Source organism: Schistocerca nitens, chromosome 5, assembly GCF_023898315.1.
Source record: "Schistocerca nitens isolate TAMUIC-IGC-003100 chromosome 5, iqSchNite1.1, whole genome shotgun sequence".
Taxonomy (NCBI): domain Eukaryota; kingdom Metazoa; phylum Arthropoda; class Insecta; order Orthoptera; family Acrididae; genus Schistocerca; species Schistocerca nitens.
Window position 1 is genome coordinate 558208554 of NC_064618.1, and position 26706 is coordinate 558235259.

The following is a 26706-nucleotide window of genomic DNA, read 5'->3' on the forward strand; positions in this document are numbered from 1 at the left end:
ATGCAGTTGGTAGAATAGATATAGACTTATCTCAACACCAAAAAGAAGTGGATTACTGGATACATGTATTTAAACGGATTGCAGCTGTTGTAAAATTTTGGCATCAAGAGGGCTTCCATTTCGTAGTGACAATGAAATCCTAGATCTCCCAAAAATGGAACTTATTTGGGATGTGTGGAATTACTGAGTGAATTCGATCCATTTCTTGCAGATCACTTACAAAACTTTGAGAATCCTGGAAAAGGTAACACTTGTTATTTATCATAAATGTAAGGAGTTTATTGACGTAATGGGAAAACAGGTCCTACAAAATTAAATGAAGTTATATTAGCAAAATATTTTTTCATTAGTGTTGAGAGTACACCTGATCTGCCTCATGTTCACCAGCTAACTTTTATAATTCTATACATAAAAGATCATGTTCCCATTGAAAAAAGACCACAGATCTGAGTATTTAGCAGAAACCATCTTTAATTTTTTACAGAATGATGATATTCTCATAAAAGATTGCAGAGGACAAAGCTAAGGCAATGCTTCAAATATGTTAGGGAGGTATACTCGTTTACAAGCAAGAATCAAGGAGAAATGTGGATCTGCCACCTTTGTACCATGTGCGCGACATTCAGTGAACTTTGTAGTCCAAGCTGCTGGGTGTGTACCAGACACAAAGTTTTCTCAAATGGTTCAGAAAATGTACAACTTTTTGTTGAGCTCTACCCACCGGTGGAATATATTGACAGAACATTTAGGTTCAAAAAATGTGTTTTAAGTATTTCACAAACCAGATGGTCAGCCTGGGCTGATGCAGTAAGCACCTTGCATGAAGGTCATACATTAGAAACTTTGATGTCCACTGCAGGAGATACAGAACAGGCAAGAGACACTAGAGATGAAGCACTTAAGTCTGTCCAGAAAAACGGGAAAGCTAGAATTTATCATACTAATGGAAATTTGTAGTTATATATTGGAAAGAATAGACAAAATAATTATCTTCAGAAAGAAACAATACCTTACACATTGTAATTAATTTATTTGCTTCACTATGATTTTATCATTAATCTCAGGGATAAATTTGACGATTTCAAACTGTCCACCAAAGAAAGAAACCTGGAATCTGATTACAAGGCCCCACCTCAAGGAAAAAATGTAGCAGCTCTCACCAGAGGTTTTCGATGTCTCTGCAAATGGGGAACTAATAGTATATTGGAAAGTTATCATCTTTTGAAAGAAAACAAAATTGAAAATAATAATAATAATAATAATAATAATAATAATAATAATAATAATAATTTAGAAATCGCACTGAGAATTTTTTTAAGCATGCCGGTAACTAACTGCAGTGCGGAATGCTCCTCCAACTTGAAAAGAATAAAAAATGAAAAAAGTACAAGGCTTCAGAGAGAACTAGTTTATCACTGATGTCCATAGAATGTGATATGCTCAAAAAATAGCTTTTGAAGAAGTGATTAACTATTTTGCCCATCTCAAATATAGAATGAGACCTCTTCTATTAATAGATTTTTAAGTATTAACCTGTGAATGCAAAAGCTACTTTTGTGGATTACATTATATTACCTATTCATTTAATGTGACTAAAGAAATACAAACACATACAGAACCTCACTTATCTACTTTTTGTGTATTCTAACAAAACCGTGCTCTGTCAAGGGAATAGGGGCCCATTATCCTAATGTGCCCAGGGCCTACAATATGTTAAAGATGGCCCTGGGAGTGCCCTGTGCCATTTTCCAAGAACTGGGCACTGTTTTTTTTGTTTGAGGGATCTACAATAGGTTATAACTAACTCAGCAGTAAATTCAGTGTAGAACCTGTGTAGCAGTAAATTCAGTGTAGGGGCTGTGTTTGTCAACACCACTGAGAGTAATACTTATTTAATTCATCTTTTCAGTGGTAAGAGGAATCTGGGTGATTCTCCTGGGTTGTCCTTTGAACAGGAACATTTGAAAATGGTGTTAAGCATTTCAGCTTTTGCTTTGCTACCTTCAATTTCAGTTTTCTGTCTCATTCACTAGGGACTGGACACCAACTTTTGTGCGACTAATAGCCTTTACATATGACCAGAATTTCTTTGGGTTCTGTGAAAGATCACTTGACAATATTCTGCTACAGTAGTCATTGGAGGCATCATGCATTGCTCTCTTCACAGGCAAATACATTTCATTTAGCATCTCTACCTATAGCCCTATGCTTTGTTTTACACCTATTGTGCAGTAATCTGTTTCTTTAAATGTTTTTCACTGTGATATATACCTTGGAGATTCCCCAGCTGTTCTACTGGGCTTATACATATCCAATGCATGGTAAATTATTCCTTTAAACTTTAGTCAAGAGTTCCTCTCCATGCGCCTCACCAGTGCTGAATGTTTCAAGTTCCTCACTGAAATATGACACTACCGATTTTTAATTTAGTTTACTGAACATATATATCTTTCTGCTAGTTTTAGTTGTCCTTTGAACTTTGGTGATCATTGATACCATAACAGCATCATGGTCACTGACCCGAGTTTTGATGTGGACACCCTCAAAGACATCAGGTGTATTTCCATTGTTAGTGGGGTTCCTAGCTACTTGTTCTAGGTAGTTTTCAGAGAAGGCATCTAGTAAAGTTTTACAGGATGTCTTATGCCCACCACTAATTAAACTGTAATTTACCCACTAATTGTTGTATAGTACGATTGGGGAACTTACATACAAATGAAATGTTTTCTCTGTGCCTATCTATTTGATATACACTTAAATTTTCCCCAAAAATCTCACTGCCATCAAATTCAGGTCTTCTGTACCTAGTATGATGTGAGCATCACTGCTTTTCATGAGCACTTAAAACTCTGGCAGTATGAATGCTTAGCAGTTTACCATTAGGATTTTAATACTCACGTGTAGGAGACTTTTCTTTTGACCTTAACAGTGACACTTCTAGGTTTCCTACAGCTATCGCTATCTGGATTGGATGGAGAGTCCCCTAATCTAAAAAACCCTTGTACATATTCCACGCACAGTCAGTTACCTGAGTAGCAGTCTGATGTGTAGTGCACACCTGACTGATTTAGGGGGATCCTACAGTTCTCAACCCTATGGTGCAAGACCACGAAGTTGCAGCCAACCTTGTCACAGAACCTTCGAAGTACCTGGTTCAGTCCATCCACTCGACTCAGAACTGAAGGTCACATTCTGTTCTGGGGACAATGCTGCAAATTGTGAGCTTCAGAGGCTGGCTGGCCAGCCTTCTCAACCCTCTCTGCCAGTTGCTGGAATGAACAAAGAATGACCTCCGAGCCCAAACTGAAGGCATCATTTGTTCCAATGCGCACCACAATCTGCAGTATGTTGCACACTATTCTCTCAATGGCTGTCGGAATAGCCTCTTCAACATCTGGATGAGGACTCCAGGCATAAACAGTGAGTGCACCTGGTGTCTTTTCCTGTCACTTGCTGTCATTTCCTTAAGGGGTACCATAATTTGCCTTATGTTTGAACCGCCATCAATAGACCACTACCCTTTTGCATTTGACACCCCGACACCAGACAAAACAGGTTTCCCAAAACAAAGAAATGTGCTACAACACACACACACACACACACACACACACACACACACACACACCTATGATGCTCCAAAATAATAAGCTGTGGCATTGTGATGTGTCAATGTTACACTGCCCTTCCACTTACCTTTTTAATAGGTCCATAAACTTCAAATTCTCGGCGGAGCTTAGACTCAGATGAATCATAATTCTAGGAAAAAAACAGAAAATATTTTACAATATTAGGACAAAGTGATTTGAGTTTTATACATTAGTGTTAACAAAGAATCTTAATCTCCACTAAAACTGAAATTTTACTTCAGTTTTGTACATGAGAAAAAACTGAATCACCACTACGATTAATACAGCAAAAAACTCTCACATTAGCCCACTGAAGGAGCAATGTGGGAGTATTCCTACTTGTTTTTATCCCATTCCTCATGCTAATAATGTTTTTTTCATTCACCATCTTTTCATTAGCACTGCATATAGTGTGTGTACATGAAATTGCCATATTGTTATTCATGCAATATTTCACTAAATTTTATTAATCACAATATGATTTACAGTCTGCTTGTAACAACATAAATAGTTCACAATGAAACCTTTTACTCTAAGAATTACTCAGTTTACTATACATGTAAACTGATACTTGTCAAAATTCCAACCCACCGAAAATTGCCTGTTTCTAGATTCACATGTGTTACTTTGAAGTCCCTCCCCCCATGAACCATGGACTTTGCCGTTGGTGGGGAGGCTTGCGTGCCTCAGCGATACAGATAGCCGTACCGTAGGTGCAACCACAACGGAGGGGTATCTGTTGAGGGGCCAGACAAACATGTGGTTCCTGAAGAGGGGCAGCAGCCTTTTCCGTAGTTGCAAGGGCAACAGTCTGGATGATTGACTGATCTGGCCTTGTAACATTAAACAAAACGGCCTTGCTGTGCTGGTACTGCGAACGGCTGAAAGCAAGGGGAAACTACGGCCGTAATTTTCCCGAGGGCACGCAGCTTTACTATGATTAAATGATGATGGCATCCTCTTGGGTAAAATATTCCGGAGGTAAAATAGTCCCCCATTCAGATCTCCGGGCGGGGACTACTTCTTGAGGACGTCGTTATCAGGAGAAAGAAAACTGGCGTTCTACGGATCGGAGCGTGGAATGTCAGATCCCTTAATCGGGCAGGTAGGTTAGAAAATTTAAAAAGGGAAATGGATAGGTTAAAGTTAAATATAGTGGGAATTAGTGAAGTTCGGTGGCAGGAGGAACAAGACTTTTGGTCTGGTGATTACAGGGTTATAAATACAAAATCAAATAGGGGTAATGCAGGAGTAGGTTTAATAATGAATAAAAAAATAGGAGTGCGGGTTAGCTACTACAAACAGCATAGTAAACGCATTATTGTGGCCAAGATAGACACAAAGCCCATGCCTACTACAGTAGTACAAGTTTATATGCCAACTAGCTCTGCAGATGATGAAGAAATAGATGAAATGTATAACGAGATAAAAGAAATTATTCAGGTAGTGAAGGGAGACGAAAATTTAATAGTCATGGGTGACTGGAATTCATCAGTAGGAAAATGGAGAGAAGGAAACGTAGTAGGTGAATATGGATTGGGGGGAAGAAATGAAAGAGGAAGCCGCCTTGTAGAATTTTGCACAGAGCATAACTGAATCATAGCTAACACTTGGTTCAAGAATCATAAAAGAAGGTTGTATACCTGGAAGAATCCTGGAGATACTAAAAGGTATCAGATAGATTATATAATGGTAAGACAGAGATTTAGGAACCAGGTTTTAAATTGTAAGACATTTCCAGGGGCAGATGTGGATTCTGCTCACAATCTATTGGTTATGAAATGCAGATTGAAACTGAAGAAACTGCAAAAAGGTGGGAATTTAAGGAGATGGGACCTCGATAAACTGAAAGAACAAGAGGTTGTACAGAGTTTCAGGGAGAGCATAAGGGAACAATTGACAGGAATGGGGGAAAGAAATACAGTAGAAGAAGAATGGGTAGCTTTGAGGGATGAAGTAGTGAAGGCAGCAGAGGATCAAGTAGGTAAAAAGACGGGGGCTAGTAGAAATCCTTGGGTAACAGAAGAAATATTGAATTTAATTGATGAAAGGAGAAAATATAAAAATGCAGTAAATGAAGCAGGCAAAAAGGAATACAAACGTCTCAAAAATGAGATCGACAGTAAGTGCAAAATGGCTAAGCAGGGATGGCTAGAGGACAAATGTAAAGATGTAGAGGCTTATCTCACTAGGGGGTAAGATAGATACTGCCTATAGGAAAATTAAAAGAGACCTTTTGAGAAAAGAGAACCACTTGTATGAATATCAAGAGCTCAGATGGAAATCCAGTTCTAAGCAAAGAAGGGAAAGCAGAAAGGTGGAAGGAGTATATAGAGGGTCTATACAAGGGCGACGTACTTGAAGACAATATTATGGAAATGGAAGAGGATGTAGATGAAGATGAAATGGGAGATACGATACTGTGTGAAGAGTTTTACAGAGCACTGAAAGACCTGAGTCGAAACAAGGCCCCCGGAGGAGACAACATTCCATTAGAACTACTGACGGCCTTGGGAGAGCAGGTCTTGACAAAACTCTACCATCTGGTGAGCAAGATGTATGAAACAGGCGAAATACCCTACACTTAAAGAAAAATATAGTAATTTCAATCCCAAAGAAAGCAGGTGTAGACAGATGTGAAAATTACCGAACAATCAGTTTAATAAGCCACAGCAGCAAAATACTAACACGAATTCTTTACAGACGAATGGAAAAACTGGTAGAAGCCGACCTGGGGGAAGATCAGTTTGGATTCCGTAGAAATACTGGAACACGTGAGGCAATACTGACCTTACGACTTATCTTAGAAGAAAGATTAAAGAAAGGCAAACCTACGTTTCTAGCATTTGTAGACTTAGAGAAAGCTTTTGACAATGTTGACTGGAACTCTCTCTTTCAAATTCTAAAGGTGGCAGGGGTAAAATACAGGGAGCGAAAGGCTATTTACAATTTGTACAGAAACCAGATGGCAGTTATAAGAGTAGAGGGACATGAAAGGGAAGCAGTGGTTGGGAAGGGAGTGAGACAGGGTTGTAGCCTCTCCCCGATGTTATAGAATCTGTATATTGAGCAAGCAGTAAAGGAAACAAAAGAAAAATTTGGAGTAGGTATTAAAATCCATGGAGAAGAAATAAACTTTGAGGTTCGCTGATGACATTGTAATTCTATCAGAGACAGCAAAGGACTTGGAAGAGCAGTTGAACGGAATGGACAGTGTCTTGAAGGGAGGATATAAGATGAACATCAACAAAAGCAAAATGAGGATAATGGAATGTAGTCGAAGTGAGTCGGGTGATGCTGAGGGAATTAGATTAGGAAATGAGACGCTTAAAGTAGTAAAGGAGTTTTGCTATTTGGGGAGCAAAATAACTGATGATGGTCGAAGTAGAGAGGATATAAAATGTAGACTTGCAATGGCAAGGAAAGCGTTTGTGAAGAATAGAAATTTGTTAACATTGAGTATAGATTTAAGTGTCAGGAAGTCATTTCTGAAAGTATTTGTATGGAGTGTAGCCATGTATGGAAATGAAACATGGACGATAAATAGTTTGGACAAGAAGAGAATAGAAGCTTTCAAAATTTGGTGCTACAGACGAATGTTGAAGATTAGGTGGGTAGATCATGTAACTAATGAGGAAGTATTGAATAGGATTGGGGGAGAAGAGAAGTTTGTGGCACAGCTTGACCAGAAGAAGGGATCAGTTGGTAGGACATGTTCTGAGGCATCAGGGGATAACCAATTTAGTATTGGAGGGCAGCGTGGAGGGTAAAAATCGTAGAGGGAGACCAAGAGATGAACACACTAAGCAGATTCAGAAGGATGTAGGTTGCAGTAGGTACTGGGAGATGAAGCTTGCACAGGGTAGAGTAGCATGGAGAGCTGCATCAAACCAGTATCAGGACTGAAGACCACAACAACAACAACAACAACAACAACAACTACAACTTTGAAGTCCACATTCTCCTTTAGCAAAGGTTTTACTTTTTCTGAAACCTAACATTTCAGAAGTTATTCATAATCAAAATCTTTGTACTTCAGAATATTCCAGTCAATAAATGGCATCCTTTCAAAAATTCAGTGCCTTTTGTTTGTTATGGTTTTAGGGGAGGAAAAAAAAAAAAAAAAAAAAAAAAAAAGGGAAACCAAAAACAGAAGGAAAGCTTAAAAAACCACTATAAAAGAGGGTTTTGTCCCCAATAAGAGCTTCAAATGACTGACATCATCTCACTGGCACTAATAAACTCGAGAACGCGATCGGCTGAGCGCGTGTCATCTGCTAAAATGGATGATATATCAGGCAACACCTGTGGACAGGCGCGTAATGGAGTAAAACAGGGGCACGCAAGTAAAAGGTGTCTCACCGTCCACAGTTGAGGCATTGGGGACAGAGTGGGGGAGGCTCGCCGCTTAAAAGATGTCGATGGCTAAGGTGACAGTGCCCTATCCAGAGTCTAGTTAAAATTACCTCCTCCCGACGACGCGTTGGAGAGGAAGAGGTCCAAGCACAGAGAAGACCTTCACATCCTGCAATTTATTACTGGGAAGTGTTGACCAATGTGCATGCCATAAAAGAGCAACACAACGACATAAAACATTCCGTAGATCGGCCAAGGGAATCGATCGAATAGCTGGCCGAAGAAGAGAGACTGCAGCCTTGGCCGCTATATCGGCCACCTCATTTCCACAGATACCAACGTGTCCTGGGAGCCAGAGGAATGCCACCGAGACGCCCCCCAGGTGGAGCAAGCGCAGACAGTCCTGAATCCGGTGGACCAGAGGGTGGACAGGGTAGAGAGCTTGGAGACTGAGGAGAGAGCTGAGAGAGTCTGAGCAGATAACATACTGTATCCACTGATGGCGACGGATGTATTGAACAGCCTGGAGAACAGCGTAAAGCTCCGCAGTATAAACCGAACACTGGTCGGAAAGCCACAATCGATTTGGGGTGTCGCCAACAATATACGCACTCCCTACACCTAACGAAGTTTTTGAGCCATCAGTGTAAATAAATGTGGCATCCTTCATTTGTGCGCATAGAGCAGCAAATGCCCAATGATAAAAAAGAGAAGGGGTACCATCCTTGGGAAACTGACAAAGGTCACGGAGTAGGCAGATCCGGGGCCGGAGCCAAGGTGGTGCTGTACCCCAAGTTGTCAATAAAGTTTTAGGACAGTGGAAGGAAAGAGAATGGAGCAGTTGACGGAAGCGGACTCCCAGTGGTAGTAGGGAGGAAGGGCAGCCAGCATACCCTAAATCCAAGGAGGTGTCGAAAAAAATGTCATGGGCCGGATTTGCAGGCATGGAAGAAAGATGGCTAGCATAACGACTCCGAAGGACAGCTCGCTGATTAAACAGCGGAGGTTCAGCAGTCTCAGCATAAAGGCTTTCCACAGGGCTGGTGTAAAAAGCTCCAGACACTAAACGTAATCCACGGTGGTGGATAGAGTCAAGACGCCGAAGAATAGACGGCCGAGCAGAGGAGTAAACTATGCTTCAGTAGTCCAATTTCGAGCGCACTAAGGCACTATAGAGGCAGAGAAGGACCACTCTGTCCACTCCCCAGGAGGTGCCATTCAGGACACGGGGGATGTTGAGGGATCGCAAACAGCGAGCTGAAAGATAGGAAATGTGGGAGGACCAGCACAGCTTTCTGTCGAACATAAGACCCAAGAATTTAGCGACATCCGCGAACGGAAGGTTGACAGGGCCTAGATGTAAGGAAGGCGAAAGAACCTCCGTATGACGCCAAAAATTAAAAGCGGAAGCCGGTTTTGATGCTCCAAGAGTGGAGGCGATCGAGACATCCTTGAAGACGTCGTTCAAGAAGGCTGGTCTGTTGAGAGCTCTAGTAGTTTGCAAAATTGTCCACAAAGAGGGAGCCCGCCGACACATCAGGAAGAAGACAATGCATAATTGGATTTATGGCAATGGCAAACAGTACAACACTTAGCACGGAGCCCTGGGGTATCCCGTTTTCTTGGGAGAAGGCACGGGAGAGAGTAGTGTTCACCCGCACTTTAAATGTGCGCTCTGCCATAAATTCACGAAGAAAAAGGGGCAGCCGTCCTCTAAAGCCCCAAGGGAACAGTGTGCGGAGGATTCCTGTCCTCCAACAGGTATCGTATGCTCTCTCTAGATCAAAAAATATTGCTACTGTTTGGTGTTTCTGGAGAAAATTGTTCATGATATAAGTGGAGAGAGCAACAACATGGTCAACTGCAAAACGATGCTTTCGGAAACCACATTGGGCAGGTGTTAAAAGACTGCGGGACTCCAGCTACAAAGCTAAACGGCAAATCACCATACGCTCCAAAACCTTACATACACTACTAGTGAGAGAAATGGGGCGATAGCTAGAGGGGAGATGTTTGTCCTTTCCATGTTTCGGAACAGGGTCGACGATAGCTTCCTGCCATCGTCTGGGAAAAGTACCGTCTGTCCAAATTCGATTATAAAGGCGAAGGAGGTAATGCAGACTATGATACGATAAATGCAGCAACATTTGTATGTGGATACCATCCGGTCCTGGGGCGGAAGAGCGAGATGAAGAGAGTGCATGTTGGAGTTCTCGCATGGAGAAAACAGTATCATAGCTTTCACGATTTTGAGAGGAGAAAGCAAGAGGTCGCACTTCCGCTGTTCGGGAGTTTTTTTTTTGGTGGGGTTTAAGGGCGCTCAACTACTGAGGTCATTAGCGCCCAGTCACTGTTGTTAAAGCACAGGGAATCTAGTAAAACTCAAGGGGAGGGGGGGGGGGACACCAGAAAGACCTAACATAGATGTAGATAAAATAAGTAAAAAGGTTAGATGTCTTTGGACAAGCCAGTCAAAGTTATAAAACGCAGAACACGAGCAGCTGCTCGAGCGTCATCAGCTAAAATATCCGGTAACGTAGATGGCAGGGACAGGACAACACGAGATTTACTAAAGCGGGGACACGACAATAAAACATGGCGCACTGTTAATGCCTGACCACAAGGGCACTGCGGGGCTGGGTCACCGGAGAGCAGGTAGCGGTGGCTAAACCGGCAATGCCCAATCCGCAACCTGGTCAGAAGGACCTCCTCTCGCCGAGATGGTCGGGAGGAGGTTGTCCAAGCAGTTGGGAGCGGTTTTACTGCCCGGAGCTTGTTTCCTTGGAGGGATGACCAAGCATCCCACCACAACGACACAAGCCTCTTATAAACACCCCACGAACGTCAGATGACGGGATACAATGGGAGGCTGGCCGAGGCAGGAGGACTGCAGCCTTGGCTGCAGCATCCGCAGCCTCATTCCCAGGCACTCCTACATGTCCGGGAACCCACAGAAAGCTGACAGGAGAACCATTATCAGCGAAAGAATGGAGGGACTGCTGTATCCGTTGAGCCAAGGGATGGACCGGATAGGGAGCTCCAACACTCTGAAGAGCACTGAGTGAGTCAGAGCAGAGTACATACGATGAATGGCAGTGGCGGCGGGCATACTGAACGGCCTGATGGAGAGCAAAAAGCTCGGCCGTAAAGCTCGAACATTGGTCGAGGAGCCGGTATTTAAAGGTGGCGGCCCCGACGACAAAGGCACAGCCGACACCATCGGCAGTTTTGGAGCCATCGGTGTAAATAAAGATGTGACCGGCAAGTCGAGCACGAAGTTCGACAAACCGTGAGCAATACACTGCAGCCGGAGTACCCTCCTTCGGGAGTGAGCTGAGGTCGAGATAAATATGAACCGGAGCCTGGAGCCAAGGTGGTGTCGTCTCTCACCCTCTCTGAAGGTGGTAGGGAGGGCAAAATCCAATTGTCGAAGCAGGCGACGGAAGCGGACTCCGGGGGGCAGCAGAGCAGACGCATACAACCCGTACTGACGGTCGAGAGAATCGGCGAAGAAGGACTGATAAGAGGGGTGGTCGGGCATTGACAACAGCCGGCAGGCATACCGACACAGCAGTACGTCGCGCCGGTAGGTCAATGGTAATTCGGCAGCTTCAGCATAAAGACTCTCGACGGGACTAGTGTAGAAGGCTCCGGTCGCAAGACGTAACCCCCGATGGTGGATGGAGTTGAGACGGCGTAAGAGGGATGGCCGAGCAGACGAAGCTCCCATAATCCAGCTTCGATCGGACTATGGACCGATACAAGCGAAGCAGGACAGTGCGATCCGCTCCCCACGATCAACCACTAAGAACTCTGAGGACATTAAGGGAACGTGTACAACGGGCCGCCAAATAAGAGACATGCGGAGACCAACACAGTTTCCTGTCCAACGTGAGCCCTAGAAACTTAGTTGTTTCCACGAATGGGAGAACAACGGGACCGAGATTTAAGGATGGCGGAAGGAACGCTTTATATCGCCAAAAGTTGATACAAACCGTCTTCTCTTCAGAGAACCGGAAGCCATTTCTCCTTCTTAAATAAGGAGATAATTCAGAGGCTTCCTTTACCAGGATACAGGTTGGCTGGCAGCTTTTCTAGGAGCTCTTTGCGGTGTGGGGGAGTAGCCATGTATGTGAAAAACGGTATCCCATTTGAGTCAATTGATGTTTCAAAGTACTGCACCGAAAAGGTGTTTGAATGTTGTGCAGGTGTGGTTAAATTTAACGGAGCTAAACTTCTAACTGTTGTTATTTATAGATCCCCAGACTCCCGATTTCACAACATTTTTGCTAAAGCTAGAGGAGGTTCTTGGTTCACTTTATAGGAAATACAAAAAGTTAGTTATATGTGGTGACTTCAATATTAATTGTATAAGTGATTGTGCAAGGAAAAGGTTGCTGGTAGACCTCCTTAATTCATATAATCTTATGCAAACCGTATTCTTTTCAACGAGAGTGCAAGGGAACAGTAGAAAAACCATAGACAACATTTTTGTTCATTCGTCATTATTAGAAGGGCATTCTGTTAGCAAAAAGGTGAATGGCCTTTCAGATCATGATGCACAAATTTTAAGTCTAAAAGATTTTTGTGCTGCAACACATGTTAAATATAGTTACCAACTTTTTAGGAAAGCTGATCCAGTTGCTGTACAGACTTGTAAACCTTATCAAGGAACAAGAGTGGCAAGTTGTTTATAGTGCTGATACAGTAGACGATAAATATAATGCTTTCCTGAAGACTTTTCTCGTGCTCTTTGAAAGTTGCTTTCCATTAGAATGTTCAAAACAGGGTACTAGCACAAACAGGCAGCCTGGGTGGCTGACTAGAGGGATAAGAATATCTTGTAGAACAAAGTGGCAATTATATGAAAACGTTAGAAACAGTCAAAATCTAAATGCAGCAGCCCATTACAAACAGTATTGTAAGGTGCTTAAAAATGTTATTAGGAAGGCAAAAAGTATGTGGTATGCAGATAGAATAGCTAAGTCTCAGGATAAAATTAAAACAATATGGTCAGTCGTAAAGGAAGCGGCTGGTCTGCAGAGACAGGTCGAGGATATAGAATCAGTGCGTAGTGGGAATGTCCGTGTTACTGATAAGTCGCATATATGTACAGTATTTAATAATCACTTTCTGAATATAGCAGGTGAACTAAATAGAAACCTAATTCCAACAGGGAATCATATAGCGCTCTTAGAAAAAAGTGTTCCGAGACTGTTACCTGAAATGCTCCTCCATGATACTGACAAGAGGGAGATTGAGTTAATAATTACATCACTAAAGACCAAGAACTCTCATGGATATGACGGGGTATCTAGCAGAATACTGAAGTATTGTTCCATGTATGTTAGACCAGTACTTAGACATATCTGTAACTTTTCCTTTAGGAGTGGTCAGTTTCCTGACCGATTAAAGTACTCGGTAGTGAAGCCACTTTATAAAAAGGGAGACAGGGATAATGTTGACAACTATAGATCTATTTCTATGCCATCGGTGTTTGCTAAAGTTATCGAGAAGGTTGTATATACAAGGTTACTGCAGCATTTAAATTCACATAATTTGCTGTCAAATGTACAGTTTGGTTTTAGAAATGGCTTAACAACTGAAAATGCTATAGTCTCTTTTCTCTGTGAGGTTTTGGACGGATTAAATAAAAGGTTGCGAACGTTAGGTGTTTTCTTTGATTTAACGAAGGCTTTTGACTGTGTTGACCACAAAATATTACTGCAGAAGTTGGAACATTATGGAGTAAGGGGAGTAGCTTACAATTGGTTCGCCTCCTACTTTAAGAACAGAAAGCAGAAGGTAATCCTCCGCAATATTGAGAGTGGTAATGATGTTCAGTCCCAATGGGGCACTGTTAAATGGGGCGTTCCCCAAGGGTCGGTGCTGGGGCCACTGCTGTTTCTTATTTATATAAATGATATGCCTTCTAGTATTACAGGTGATTCAAAAATATTTCTGTTTGCTGATGACACCACCTTGGTAGTGAAGGATCTTGTGTGTAATATTGAAACATTATCAAATAATGTAGTTCATGATATAAGTTCGTGGCTTGTGGAAAATAATTTGATGCTAATCACAGTAAGACTCAGTTTTTACAGTTTCTAACTCACAATTCAACAAGAGCTGACATTTTAATCAGACAGAATGGGCATGTTATAAGCGAGACGGAACAATTCAAGTTCCTAGGCGTACGGATAGATAGTAAGCTGTTGTGGAAAGCCCATGTTCAGGATCTTGTTCAGAAACTAAATGCCGCTTTATTTACCATTAGAACAGTATCTGAAATAAGTGACATTTCAACACGAAAAGTAGTATACTTCGCATATTTTCATACGCTTATGTCATATGGTATTATTTTTTGGGGTAATTCTTCTGATTCAAAAAGGGTATTTTTGGCTCAAAAACGGGCTGTTCGAGCTATATGTGGTGTAAGTTCGAAAACCTCTTGTCGACCCCTATTCAATAGTCTGGGAATTTTGACATTGCCCTCACAGTATGTATTTTCTTTAATGTCGTTTGTTGTTAGCAATATTAGCTTATTCCCAAGAGTTAGCAGCTTTCACTCAGTTAATACTAGGCAGAAATCAAATCTGCATGTGGAATGCACTTCCTTGACTCTTGTGCAGAAAGGAGTGCAGTATTCTGCTGCATCCATTTTCAATAAGCTACCATAAGAACTCAAAAACCTTAGCAGTAGCCCAAACACTTTTAAGTCTAAACTGAAGAGTTTCCTCATGGCTCACTCCTATTCTGTCGAGGAGCTCCTGGAAGAGCTAAAAAATTAAGCAAATTCCAGTGTTACATTCTTGATTTTCTTTATTTAAACTAACGACTTGTTGCCTGAATATGTTTCTTATATTTCATTTCATTCTGTTTCTACAATCGTGTTATAATTTCATGTATTGACTCGTTCCATGACCATGCAGACCTCTCCTAAATGTGGTCCCACGGAACAATAAATAATAAATAAATAAATAAATTTGCCACGCTCCATGAGTATAGGCTGTCGAGACAACGCTGAAGGCAGCGCTCCAGGAGGCATGTTCTCTGGGCACTGCAGTAGATCGCGAAGTCATCGACAAAGAGAGAGCCGGAGACATTAGGTGGAATGCAATCCATAATTGGATTGATCGCGATGGCAAAAAGGGCTACGCTCAAGACGGAGCCCTGAGGCACTCTGTTCTCCTGGAGGAAGATGTCGGACAACACGGAACCCACACGTACCCTAAACTTTCGATCCGTTAAAAAGGAATCAATAAAAAGGGGCAGGCGACCGCGTAGGCCCCACCTGTGCATAGTGCGGAGGATACCTCCTCTCCAACAGGTATCATAAGCCTTCTCCAAATCTAAGAACACGGCTACCGTTTGGCGCCTTCGCAAAAAGTTGTTCATGATGAATGTCGACAAGGTCACAAGGTGGTCAACAGCGGAGCGGCGGCGACGAAAACCGCATTGGACATTGGTAAGTAGCCGTCGAGATTCAAGAATCCAAACTAACCGAGCATTAACCATGCGCTCCATCACCTTACAGACACAGCTTGTAAGAGAAATGGGGCGGTAACTAGAAGGAAGGTGTCTATCCTTCCCAGGTTTGGGTATAGGAACAACGACTGCGTCACGCCAACGCCTGGGGACTTGACCTTCGGTCCAGACGCGATTGTAGGTACGAAGAAGGAAGCTTTTGCCCGCCGGAGAAAGGTGTGCCAGCATCTGACGTGAATGGCATCGGGCCCCGGAGCAGAGGACCGGGACAGTGCAAGCGCACATTCGAGTTCCCGCATAGTAAAGGGGGCATTATAAGTTTCCAGATTCAGCGAGTGGAAGGAAGGTCGCCAAGCCTCTTCTGCCTCTTTCCTGGGAAGGAAGGCAGGGTGGTAATGGGCGGAGCTTGAAACCTCCGCGAAAAACCGGCCGAAGGCGTTGGAGACAGCCACAGGATCAACGAGGACCTCATTACCTGAGGTCAGGCCAGGTACCGAGGAGTGGGCCTTAATGCCGGACAGCCGGCGCAGGCCACCCCATACGACAGAAGAGGGAGTAAAACTGTTAAAGGAGCTGGTGAAAGAGGCCCAACAAGGTTTTTTGCTGTCTTTGATGACTCTACGGCATTGCGCTCGGAGTCGTTTGTATCCAATACAATTCAGCAACGTAGGATGGCGGCGAAAGGTGCGTAAAGCACGTCGTCTAGCACGGATAGCGTCTCTACAAGCCTCGTTCCACCAGGGGACGGAAATGCGACGTGAAGAAGAGGTAGTACAAGGAATGGAACGTTCGGCAGCATTGATGATAACAGCCGTGAGGTATTCGACCTGACTGTCACAACTGAGAAAATCGTGGTCCGGAAAGGTCGCCAGGGAGGAGTAAAGTCCCAGTCAGCTTTCGGTATGTTCCAGCTCGAAGGACGTGGGGATGGGGTGTGGTGCAGGAGACGAATGACACAGGGGAAGTGGTCGCTCGAATAGGTGTCAGAAAGGACATACCACTCGAACCGACGGGCAAGAGTGGTAGAACAGATCGAGAGGTCCAAGTGAGAGTAGGTATGAGTAGAGTCAGAGAGGAAAGTGGGGTCGCCAGTATTGAGGCAGACAAGATCGAGATGGTTGAAGACATCCGCCAAGAGTGAGCCTCTTTGACAGGAGGCAGGAGAGCTCCAGAGGGGATGATGGGCATTGAAGTTGCCAAACAATAAAAACGGCGGGGGAAGCTGAACGATCAGGTGCATCATGTCAGCCCGACTAACAGCAGATGACGATGGAGTGTAGATGGTACAAACTGAAAAAGTAAAAGCAGAAAGAGTAATACGGACAGCTATTGCTTGGAGTGGGGTGGTCAATGGGATGGGATGGTAATAGACATCGTCCCGAACGAGCAACATGACCCCACCATGAGCTGGGATACCGTCCACAGGGGTGAGGTCATACCGCTCCGAGGTATAGTGGGTAAAGGCAATACGGTGAGTCGGGCGCAACTTGGTTTCCTGGAACGCCGGACCTCGGAAGCTGGGGTCCGGAACGTTTCCCCGATGGACGCCTGAGAAGAGGATCGCTTCTCAGGCGGCGGGGGGGAAGGAGGAGGAGGAAGGGTGGCCCCTGGGGCAGAGGGGGCGGGGGCCACGGGGGAGGAGGATTTGGAAGGGAGGGATTTGGGAGGCGGAGGCAGAGACCCCGGATGGGGGGAGGAGGTGGAGGGGGGCATGATAGGGGTGAGGATACCGCGGAAGGAGTGGACACAACTGAGGCATACGAAGTGGTCAACGGCATGGGATGGAGGCGGTCATACTCCCTCCTGGCCTCAGAATAAGAGAGACGATCCAAAGTTTTGAGTTCTTGTATCTTCTTCTCCTTCTGATATGCGGGGCAGTCTGAGGATCTAGGCGAGTGGATGCCAGGACAATTAACGCACCAAGGTGGTGGGGTGCATGTATGTTCCTCACGAAGAGGACGCCCACAATCGCCACAAAGGGGCTCAGCCTCACACCGTAACGACATGTGCCCAAAGCGCAAACACCGAAAACAGCGCATAGGAGGCGGGACGTAAGGTCGCACATCGCACCGGTAGCACATCACCTTTATCTTCTCCGGGAGAACGTCCCCCTCGAAGGCGAGGATAAAGGCCCCGGTGTCGATGCGACGGTCTTTGGTCTTTGGGGCCGCGCTGGACTCGCCGGACGAAATGCACGCCTCAGCGCTCCAGGTTGGCCCTGAGCTCCTCATCAGATTGCAGCAGGAGGTCCTGATGAAAAATAACCCCCTGCGTCCTATTTAGTGCCAGATGCGCGACAATGGACACTGGGATGTCCCCTAGGCGGTCGCACGCCTGGAGTGCCACCGACTGTGTGGCGGAGGTGGTCTTTATAAGAACGGACCCCGAACGCATCTTACTGAGAGCCTCGATTTCCCCGAAGATGTCCTCAATGTGCTGAACAAAGAACATGGGCTTGAAGGTGGCGAACGTCCCCCCATCGGTTCGAGAACAGACCAAATAGCGGGGGAAGTACTTCGCCCCAAGCCGGCGGGCCTGTCCCTCCTCCCAGGGAGTGGCCAAGAGGGAAAGGGCAGGAGAACCAGAACTAGAAACAGTACCTTTCCTTTTGAAAGACTCGGCCGCAGAGCGACCTGATACGTGTTGACGTTTCATCTGCGATACGTCCGCCCCGATACCACCCACTCCGACCAGGGGCTCTCCCCACGGGCGCCACCCAGCCTCAGCAAGGGCCACCTGGCAGGATGACCGTTGCCGGGAGTCCTGATGCCCCAAGGAGACGGGCATCTACTCCTTGGCCGACGTTGGGAGGGTGCAGCTCAGGTATCGGCAGTATGATCTCTGTGTGGTCAGGGGGCTACAACCTAGAGGGTACATGACGACCCCACCACAACGGGCTGGCTACCGTGCTGGATTTCTGGTGCCATGGAAAGTCCATCATGATCGTAGGTGCAGATGGGGACGCACTATGGGCGTAACGTGTACAACCTATCAGGCGTTTAGGCCCAATTTGAGGAATAATGGGTATGGTTACAATGCCGGTACAATGCTGAGTGCCAAGGTCTTAGTGCACTGAGGACCAGTGGTACACCACGTAAGGCGTCCTTCCTCAAAAGGCTCGTACTTCTGTAGAATTTTGAAAAATGGAGGTCAAACCCCAAGGGTGGCCATCACATGGAAGGCCGAAACGGTTGAAATTCCTTTTAGTCGCCTCTTACGACAGGCAGGAATGCCGCGGGCCTATTCTAACCCCCGAACCCGCAGGGGGGGGGCAGCGCTGTTCGGGAGAAACGCTGGCGGGTAATTTGAAGAGCTCTAAATTTCAGCAAAGTGTTGGCCCAACGAGTTAGAAATTGCGACGGGGTCCACTAATTTATCATGCACGACAGTGAGCCCAGAGACCGGGAAGAAACTGTGTGTTCCAGATAACTGCCGAATCAGACTCCAAACTTCTAAGGAGGGAGTGAAGGTGTTAAAGGATCTATTAAAGAAGTCCCAGCTTGCCTTCTTGCTATCGTGGATGACGCGACGGTATCGCGCTCTGAACTGCTTATGGCCAAAGTAGGATGGTGTCTGAAAATGCGAAGAGCACGTCGCCGCCTGCCTCGTTCCACCAAGGAAACCGGGAGGGGTGGAGGGGGGGGGGGGGGCGTCGGGGCAAGTCAGAGGTACGTGGTATTGAACGTTCTGCAGCTGTAAGAATAACGTCTGTAATACGTGTGACATTGTCGACGCTAAAAAAGTGACTATCATCGAATGTCGCTAGAGACGAAAAAAGTGTCCAATCGGCTTGGGCAAACTTCCAGCATCACGGGCGCATATATGGCAGTTGAGGCTGCAGTCTAAGGACACAAGGAAAGTGGTCACTCGAGTGTGTATCATCAAGGGCGAACCATTCGAAGTGCCGAGCTAGCGGAACAATACCGACCGAAAGGTCCAAATGAGAGAAATTTGTCGTGGAGGCAGACAAAATGTAGGGACCCCAGTGTTGAGGCAAACTAGATCCGCTTGGTGGAAGACTTCTAGCAATAGTGAACCACGTGGACAAGGATGTGGAGATCCCCAAAGCGGGTAGTGGGCATTGAAGTCCCCAACCAACAAATAGGGGGGTGGAAGCTGACAAAGAAGATGAAGGAGATCAGCTCGTGCCACTGGTGTGGATGATGGAATGTATACAGTACAAAGAGAAAAGGTATATCCAGAAAGGGAAAGACGGACAGCGACAGCTTGGAAGGAAGTGTTTAAGGGGATTGGGTGATAATGGAGAGTATCATAGAGAAGAATCGTGAGTCCTCCATGTGCTGGAGTGCCTTCAACAGAGGGGAGATCAAATTAGACTGACTGAAAATGGGGGAAAACAAAGCGGTCGTGGGGACGCACCTTTTCCTGAAGACAGAAGATAACCAGCAAGTAGGATCGTAAGAGGATTGACAAATCATCCCGATTGGCTCAAATGCTGCGGATATTCCAATGGATAATGGACACAGGGTGGACAGAAAATGGAAGAACGTGACCAAGGTTGCCCTCAACTCAACGAATACTCAGAGCTTGCGATCAACAGCGTTGAACTGCATTCAGCCGAAGGCAGAAGATCCTGATCCATAGGTTGTTTGGGAGCAGCTCCTGCCGCCAGCACCCGGCCGGTTGATCGGCCGCCAGCAGTGTGCCTCGGCGACACAGAAGATGGCTGAGGGCGGTTACCGCCAGGCGGTGCTGTAGATGAGACACGCCGTGGCGGAGAAGGAGAGGAATGGGTTTCTTATTAGCCTGTTTGGAAACAGAACGTTGAGATGAAGGAGGAACTGATGGTTGAGATGTTGGGGTACGTAAAAAATCTTCGAGTAGGCTCTCTCTCTCTCTCTCTCTCTCTCTCTCTCTCTCTCTCTCTCTCTCTATTTTTTTTTTTTTTTTTTTTTGGGCGCAAAACTGCTATGGTCATTAGCGCCCAGCCTGTGACTTAGGAAACAGTAAAAAAAACTGAAACTGAAAATCAGCAGCAATGGGAACAAAGTCATAAAATTGGAGAAACCAAAAGCAGAAGTAAGGCTTAAAAATCCACTACAGAAAGGGGGTGGTTGTCCCCAAAAAAAGCTTCAAATAACTGACGTCATTTCACTAGCACTAATAAACTGGAGAACGCGGTCGGCTGAGCGCGTGTCATCTGCTAAAATCGACGATAGATCAGGCGATAGCTGTAGACGGGCGCGTAACGGAATAAAATAGGGGCATTCAATTAAAAGGTGTCTTACCGTCCACAGCTGAGAGCAGTGGGGACAGAGTGGGGGAGGATCGCCGCTTAAAAGATGTCAATGGCTAAAAAGACAGTGCCCTATCCGGAGTCGAGTTAGAATTACCTCCTCCCGACGACGCGTTCGGGAGGAAGTAGTCCAAGCGCAAGGAAGAGCTTTCACTTCCCGCAATTTATTATTGGGAAGTGTTGACCAATGCGCATGCCATAAATGAGCAACTTTGCGACATAAACCGCTCCGTACATCGGTGAAGGGAAGCGACTGAAGAGCTGGCCGAGGAAGAGAGACTGCAGCCTTGGCCGCTATATCGGCCGCCTCATTCCCACAGATACCAGCGTGTCCCGGGAACCAGAGGAACGCCACCGAGACGCCCCCCAGATGGAGCAAGCGCAGACAGTCCTGAATCCGGTGGACCAGAGGGTGCACAGGGTAAAGCGCTTGGAGACTGAGGAGAGAGCTGAGAGAATCGGAGCAGATAACGTACTGTATCCGCCGATGGCGGCGGATGTAGTGGACAGCCTGGAGAACAGCGTAAAGCTCCGCAGTATACACCGAACACTGGTCGGGAAGCCGAAATTGATTTGGGGAGTCGCCAACAATATAGGCACTCCCTACACCTAACAATGTTTTCGAGCCGTCGGTGTAAATAAATGTGGCGTCCGTCAGTTGTGCACATAGAGCAGCAAATGCCCGACGATAAACAAGTGTAGGGGTACCATCCTTGGGAAATCGACAAAGGTCACGGAGCAGGCAGATCCGGGGACGGAGCCAAGGCGGTGCTGTACCCCAAGTTGTCAAGAAGGTTTTAGGAAAGCGGAAGGAAAGAGAATGGAGCAGTTGACGGAAGCGGACTCCCGGGGGTAGTAGAGAGGAGGAGCGGCCAGCATACCCTACATCAAATGAGGCGTCGAAAAAAAGGGCATGGGCTGGATTAGCAGGCATGGAAGACAGATGGCTAGCATAACGGCTCAGAAGGACCGCTCGCCGATTGGACAGCGGAGGTTCAGCAGTCTCAGCATAAAGGCTTTCCACAGGGCTAGTGTAAAAAGCTCCAGACACTAAACGTAATCCACGGTGGTGGATAGAGTCGAGACGCCGAAGAATAGACGGCCGAGCAGAGGAGTAGACTATGCTTCCATAATCCAATTTCGAGCGCACTAAGGCGCGATAGAGGCGGAGAAGGACCACTCGGTCCGCTCCCCAGGAGGTACCATTCAGGACACGGAGGGTGTTAAGCGATCGCAGACAGCGAGCCGAAAGATAGGAAACGTGGGAGGACCAGCACAGTTTTCTGTCAAACATAAGACCCAAGAATTTAGCGACGTCTGAAAACGGAAGGTTGACAGGTCCTAGATGTAAGGAGGGCGGAAGAAACTCCTTACGTCGCCAAAAATTAACACAAACGGTCTTACTGGGAGAGAAACGGAAGCCTGTTTCGATGCTCCAAGAGTGGAGGCGATCGAGACATCCTTGAAGACGTCGTTCAAGAAGGCTGGTCCGTTGAGAGCTGTAGAAGATCGCAAAATCATCCACAAAGAGGGAGCCCGAGACATCGGGAAGGAGACAATCCATAATTGGATTTATAGCGATGGCAAACAGTACAACACTCAGCACGGAGCCCTGGGGTACCCCGTTTTCTTGGGAGAAAGTGCGGGAGAGAGTAGTGTTCACCCGCACCCTAAATGTGCGCTCTGCCATAAATTCGCGAAGAAAAAGGGGCAGCCGGCCTCGAAAGCCCCAAGAGAACAGTGTGCGGAGGATGCCTGTCCTCCAACAGGTATCGTATGCTCTCTCCAGATCAAAAAATATTGCAACCGTTTGGCGTTTCCGGAGAAAATTGTTCATGATATAAGTGGAGAGAGCAACAAGATGGTCAACTGCAGAACGATGCTTTCCGAATCCGCATTGGGCAGGTGTTAAAAGACTGCGGGATTCCAGCCACCACGCTAAACGGTAATTCATCATACGCTCCAAAACCTTACAGACACTACTCGTGAGAGAAATGGGGCGATAGCTAGAGGGGAGATGTTTGTCCTTTCCAGGTTTCGGAACAGGAACGACGATAGCTTTCCGCCATCGCCTGGGAAAAGTACTGTCGGTCCAAATTCGATTATAAAGGCGATGGAGGTAACGCAGACTATGGGTTGATAAATGCAGCAACATTTGGACGTGGATACCATCCGGTCCTGGGGCGGAGGAGCGAGAAGAAGAGAGTGCATGTTGGAGTTCCCGCAAGGAGAAAACAGTATTGTAGCTTTCGCGATTTTGAGAGGAGAAAGCAAGATGTCGCACTTCCGCTGCACGTTTCTTCGGGAGAAACGCTGGCGGGTAATTTGAAGAGCTCGAAATCTCGGCAAAGTGCTGACCCAACAAGTAAGAAATTGCGACGGGGTCCACTAATGTGTCATGCGCGACAGTGAGCCCAGAGACCGGGGAGAAACTAGGCGCGCCTGAGAACCGTCCAAGCCGACTCCAAACTTCCGAGGAGGGAGTGAAGGTGTTAAATGAGCTAATAAAGAATTTCCAGCTTGCCTTCTTGCTATCGCGGATGACACGACGGCATCGCGCTCGGAGCTGCTTATAGCGGATACAGTTGGCCAAAGTAGGATGGTGGCGGAAAACGCGGAGAGTACGTCGCCGCTCACGTAGTGCATCACGGCATGCCTCGTTCCACCAAGGAACTGGGGGGCGCCGGGGCAATTCGGAGGTGCGTGGTATTGAATGTTCCGCAGCTGTAAGAATAACGTCGGTAATATGTGTGACCTCATCGTCGACGCTGGGAAAGTGACGGTCATCGAATGTCGCTAGAGACGAAAAAAGTATCCAATCGGCTTGGGCAAACTTCCAGCGTCGCGGGCGCATATATGGCTGTTGAGGCTGCAGTCTAAGGACACATGGAAAGTGGTCACTCGAGTGTGTATCATCAAGGGCGAACCAGTCGAAGCGCCGAACTAGCGGAACAGTACCGACCGCGAGGTCCAAATGAGATAAATTTGTCGTGGAGGCAGACAAAAATGTAGGGACCCCAGTGTTGAGGCAAACTAGATCTGCTTGGTGGAAGACGTCTAGCAATAGTGAGCCACGTGGACAAGGATGTGGAGATCCCCAAAGCGGGTGGTGGGCATTGAAGTCCCCAACCAGCAAATAGGGGGGTGGAAGCTGACCAAGAAGATGAAGGAGATCAGCTCGTGCCATTGGTGTGGACGATGGAATGTATACAGTACAAAGAGAGAACGTGTATCCGGAAAGGGAAAGACGGACGGCGACAGCTTGGAAGGAGGTGTTTAAATGGATTGGGTGATAATGGAGAGTTTCATGGAGAAGAATCATGAGTCCTCCATGTGCTGGAGTGCCTTCAACAGAGGGGAGATCATATCGGACGGACTGAAAATGAGGGAGAACAAAGCGGTCGTGGGGACGCAGCTTTGTTTCCTGAAGACAGAAGATGACCGGCGAGTAGGATTGTAAGAGGATCGACAATTCATCCCGATTAGCGCGAATACCGCGGATATTCCAGTGGATAACGGACATAGGGTGAACAGAAAATGGAGGAATGTGACCAAGGTCGCTGTCAACTCAACGACTGCTCTGAGCTTGCGACCGACAGCATGGAATGGCATTCAGCCGAAGGCAGAAGATCCTGATCCATAGGTTGGTCAGGAGCAGCTCCTGCCACCAGCGACCTGCCGGTTGATCGGCCGCCAGCAGTGCGCCTCGGCGACACAGAAGACGGCCGAGGGCGACTTCCGCCAGGTGGTGCTGTAGATGGGACACGCCTTGGCGGAGAAGGAGAGGAACTGGGTTTCTTTGTAGCCTTCTTGGAAGTATGTTGTTTAGATGAAGGAGGAACCGATGGTTGGGAAGTTGCCGTACGTAAAAACTCTTCACGAGTATGCTCTTTTTTCGAAGACTTGGCGTCTGACTTTTGGGCTCGAGATTTAGCAGAACCCGACGAAGGGTGAGCCATAGAGTGGGCAGGCGAAAGTGGTGAGGTTGAACGGGCGATCTTTGCGCTGGCCGATCTGACGACCGTGGTACTAAAGGTGAGGTCGCAAGTCTGCGTGGCCGCCTCCTTTGTTGGCCGATGAGATGCAAGGACAGCGCTGTATTTTCCTTTCTGAGGCACGGTGGGCTTTCAACTGGCGAATAACTTTCGAGCAGCAAAGGTCGACATCTTTTCCTTCACTCTGATTTCCTGAATGAGCCGTTTGTCTTTAAAAATGGGGCAATCTCGAGAGGAAGCAGTGTGGTCACCCATACAGTTGATGCAACGAGGGCATGGAGGTGGACAAGCACCCTCATGGGCATCCTTGCCACACGTAACATTTGGATGGATTGGAGCAGGACTGGCTAGTATGATTGAACCGCTGACACCGATAGCAACGCATAGGGTTTGGGATGTAAGGGCAAACGGAAATTCTCATAGCCATCTTTTATGTTCGATGGGAGTTGAACTTCGTCAAATATCAAGAAGACAGTACGGGTTGGAACAATGTTCTTGTCAACCCTTTTCATGACTAACAGCCTTGACGCCCTGGTCAGACAGGTAGTTTTGAATTTCCTCGTCGGACAATCCGTCGAGGGAGCGTGTATAAACGACCACACGTGAGGAATTAGAAGTGAGGTGCGCTTCCACCCGTACAGGGAAGGTGTGTAGCAATGAAGTATGCAGCAATTTTTGTGCCTGGAGGGCACTGACTGTTTCTAACAACAAGGTGCCATTTCATAATCTGGAACAAGACTTTACAGGACCTGCAATTGCGTCGACTCCTTTCTGAATAATGAAAGGGTTGAGCGTGGAGAAGTCGTGACCTTCGTCCGACTGAGAAACAACAAGGAACTGTGGCAACGATGGAAGAACTGACTGTGGCCGAGACTCATTGAACTTACGCTTGTGAGCAGATAGAGTAGATGGTGAGGAAACCATTGCGAAAGTATCCCCCATGATTACCGGCGTCTCCGATGGCGCGCTCCTTCCTTGTGGGGGCCCTCTCTGAGGGCACTCCCGCCTTAGGTGATTGTTCACACCTCAGGTCACACCTCCTAAGAAACGGACGGAGGGTCCAATCGGCACTTTCGGAAGGTATCAGCTCGGGTAATCACCCTCCCTGGGCCTGGCCGTTACCAGGGGGTACGTATGTGTCCTACCTGTCTACCCGGGGGGGAGGGGGGGGGGATTACGCGTTACCCCGTCACTGTAAAAAATATAAAAAATAAAACCACATAGCTGTTGTCTGTCAAAACAATCGTTTAATGAATACAATGGAAAAGAAGCTACAATATACATAATGATATCAAAAAAGACTATTATAGCATAAAAGCATTAAGTTGTGATAAACAAGTAAGCAAGGTGACAACGCACATGAACTAGCACATATGCATGGGATGACTGTTCACAAAACTAATAAACTGCAACCACTGGCTTGTATGAATAAAACAGAGAATGTAATTTATTCTCAGAATCTTCGAGGACGTTCCCAAGAAAACAAGCCAGAGATTATACTTCACCTGAGAATGTTACTCAATGCGAAAAACATTCTCAGTTTTCATATGAGTGAAACTAGACATGTTTATCTTGAGTTGATAATATTCTCCAGTTTTTGAAGTGAGTTCTGTAGCTTACTTTGAGCTGAATAAATTATTTTGAGGCAATGTTTTATTTTCTCGGTAAAAAATTGAAAAACTTATGTTGCTTGGAAGGCAAAAAAGATATGTAGCCCCAAAGAAACGCAGAAGAGAGAAACTGAAGGCATATCTACAGGTTGAACAATAAAACATTATTTGACTGGCAAACTTACTTCCTCACCCATTGTGAAGAAGGGAGTGACATTTCAAACGAAATGAAAACAAACATTTTTGTGCTATTTAGCAGATCCAGGTTTTTCAAACTGGTGTAGGAGAAGACTTGCGTGTACACCAGAGAGCTCTGCCACAGACATTTTCAGATGTCGATGGTTTCTCACAGCACAAATAATTTATTTTGCTGT

At 46.1% G+C, this 26706-nt stretch overlaps 1 protein-coding gene across 1 annotated transcript in view; it reads right to left on the reverse strand.

Annotated features, from left to right (window-relative positions):
* The window catches only part of LOC126260806 (U1 small nuclear ribonucleoprotein 70 kDa), an 83420-nt gene that overhangs the window by 40072 nt on the left and 16642 nt on the right, over window positions 1-26706 (reverse strand). The window contains exon 4 of the mRNA XM_049958168.1: window positions 3694-3756. Coding sequence (XP_049814125.1) covers window positions 3694-3756 — 63 coding nt within the window. The remainder of the gene's footprint in view (window positions 1-3693; window positions 3757-26706) is intronic.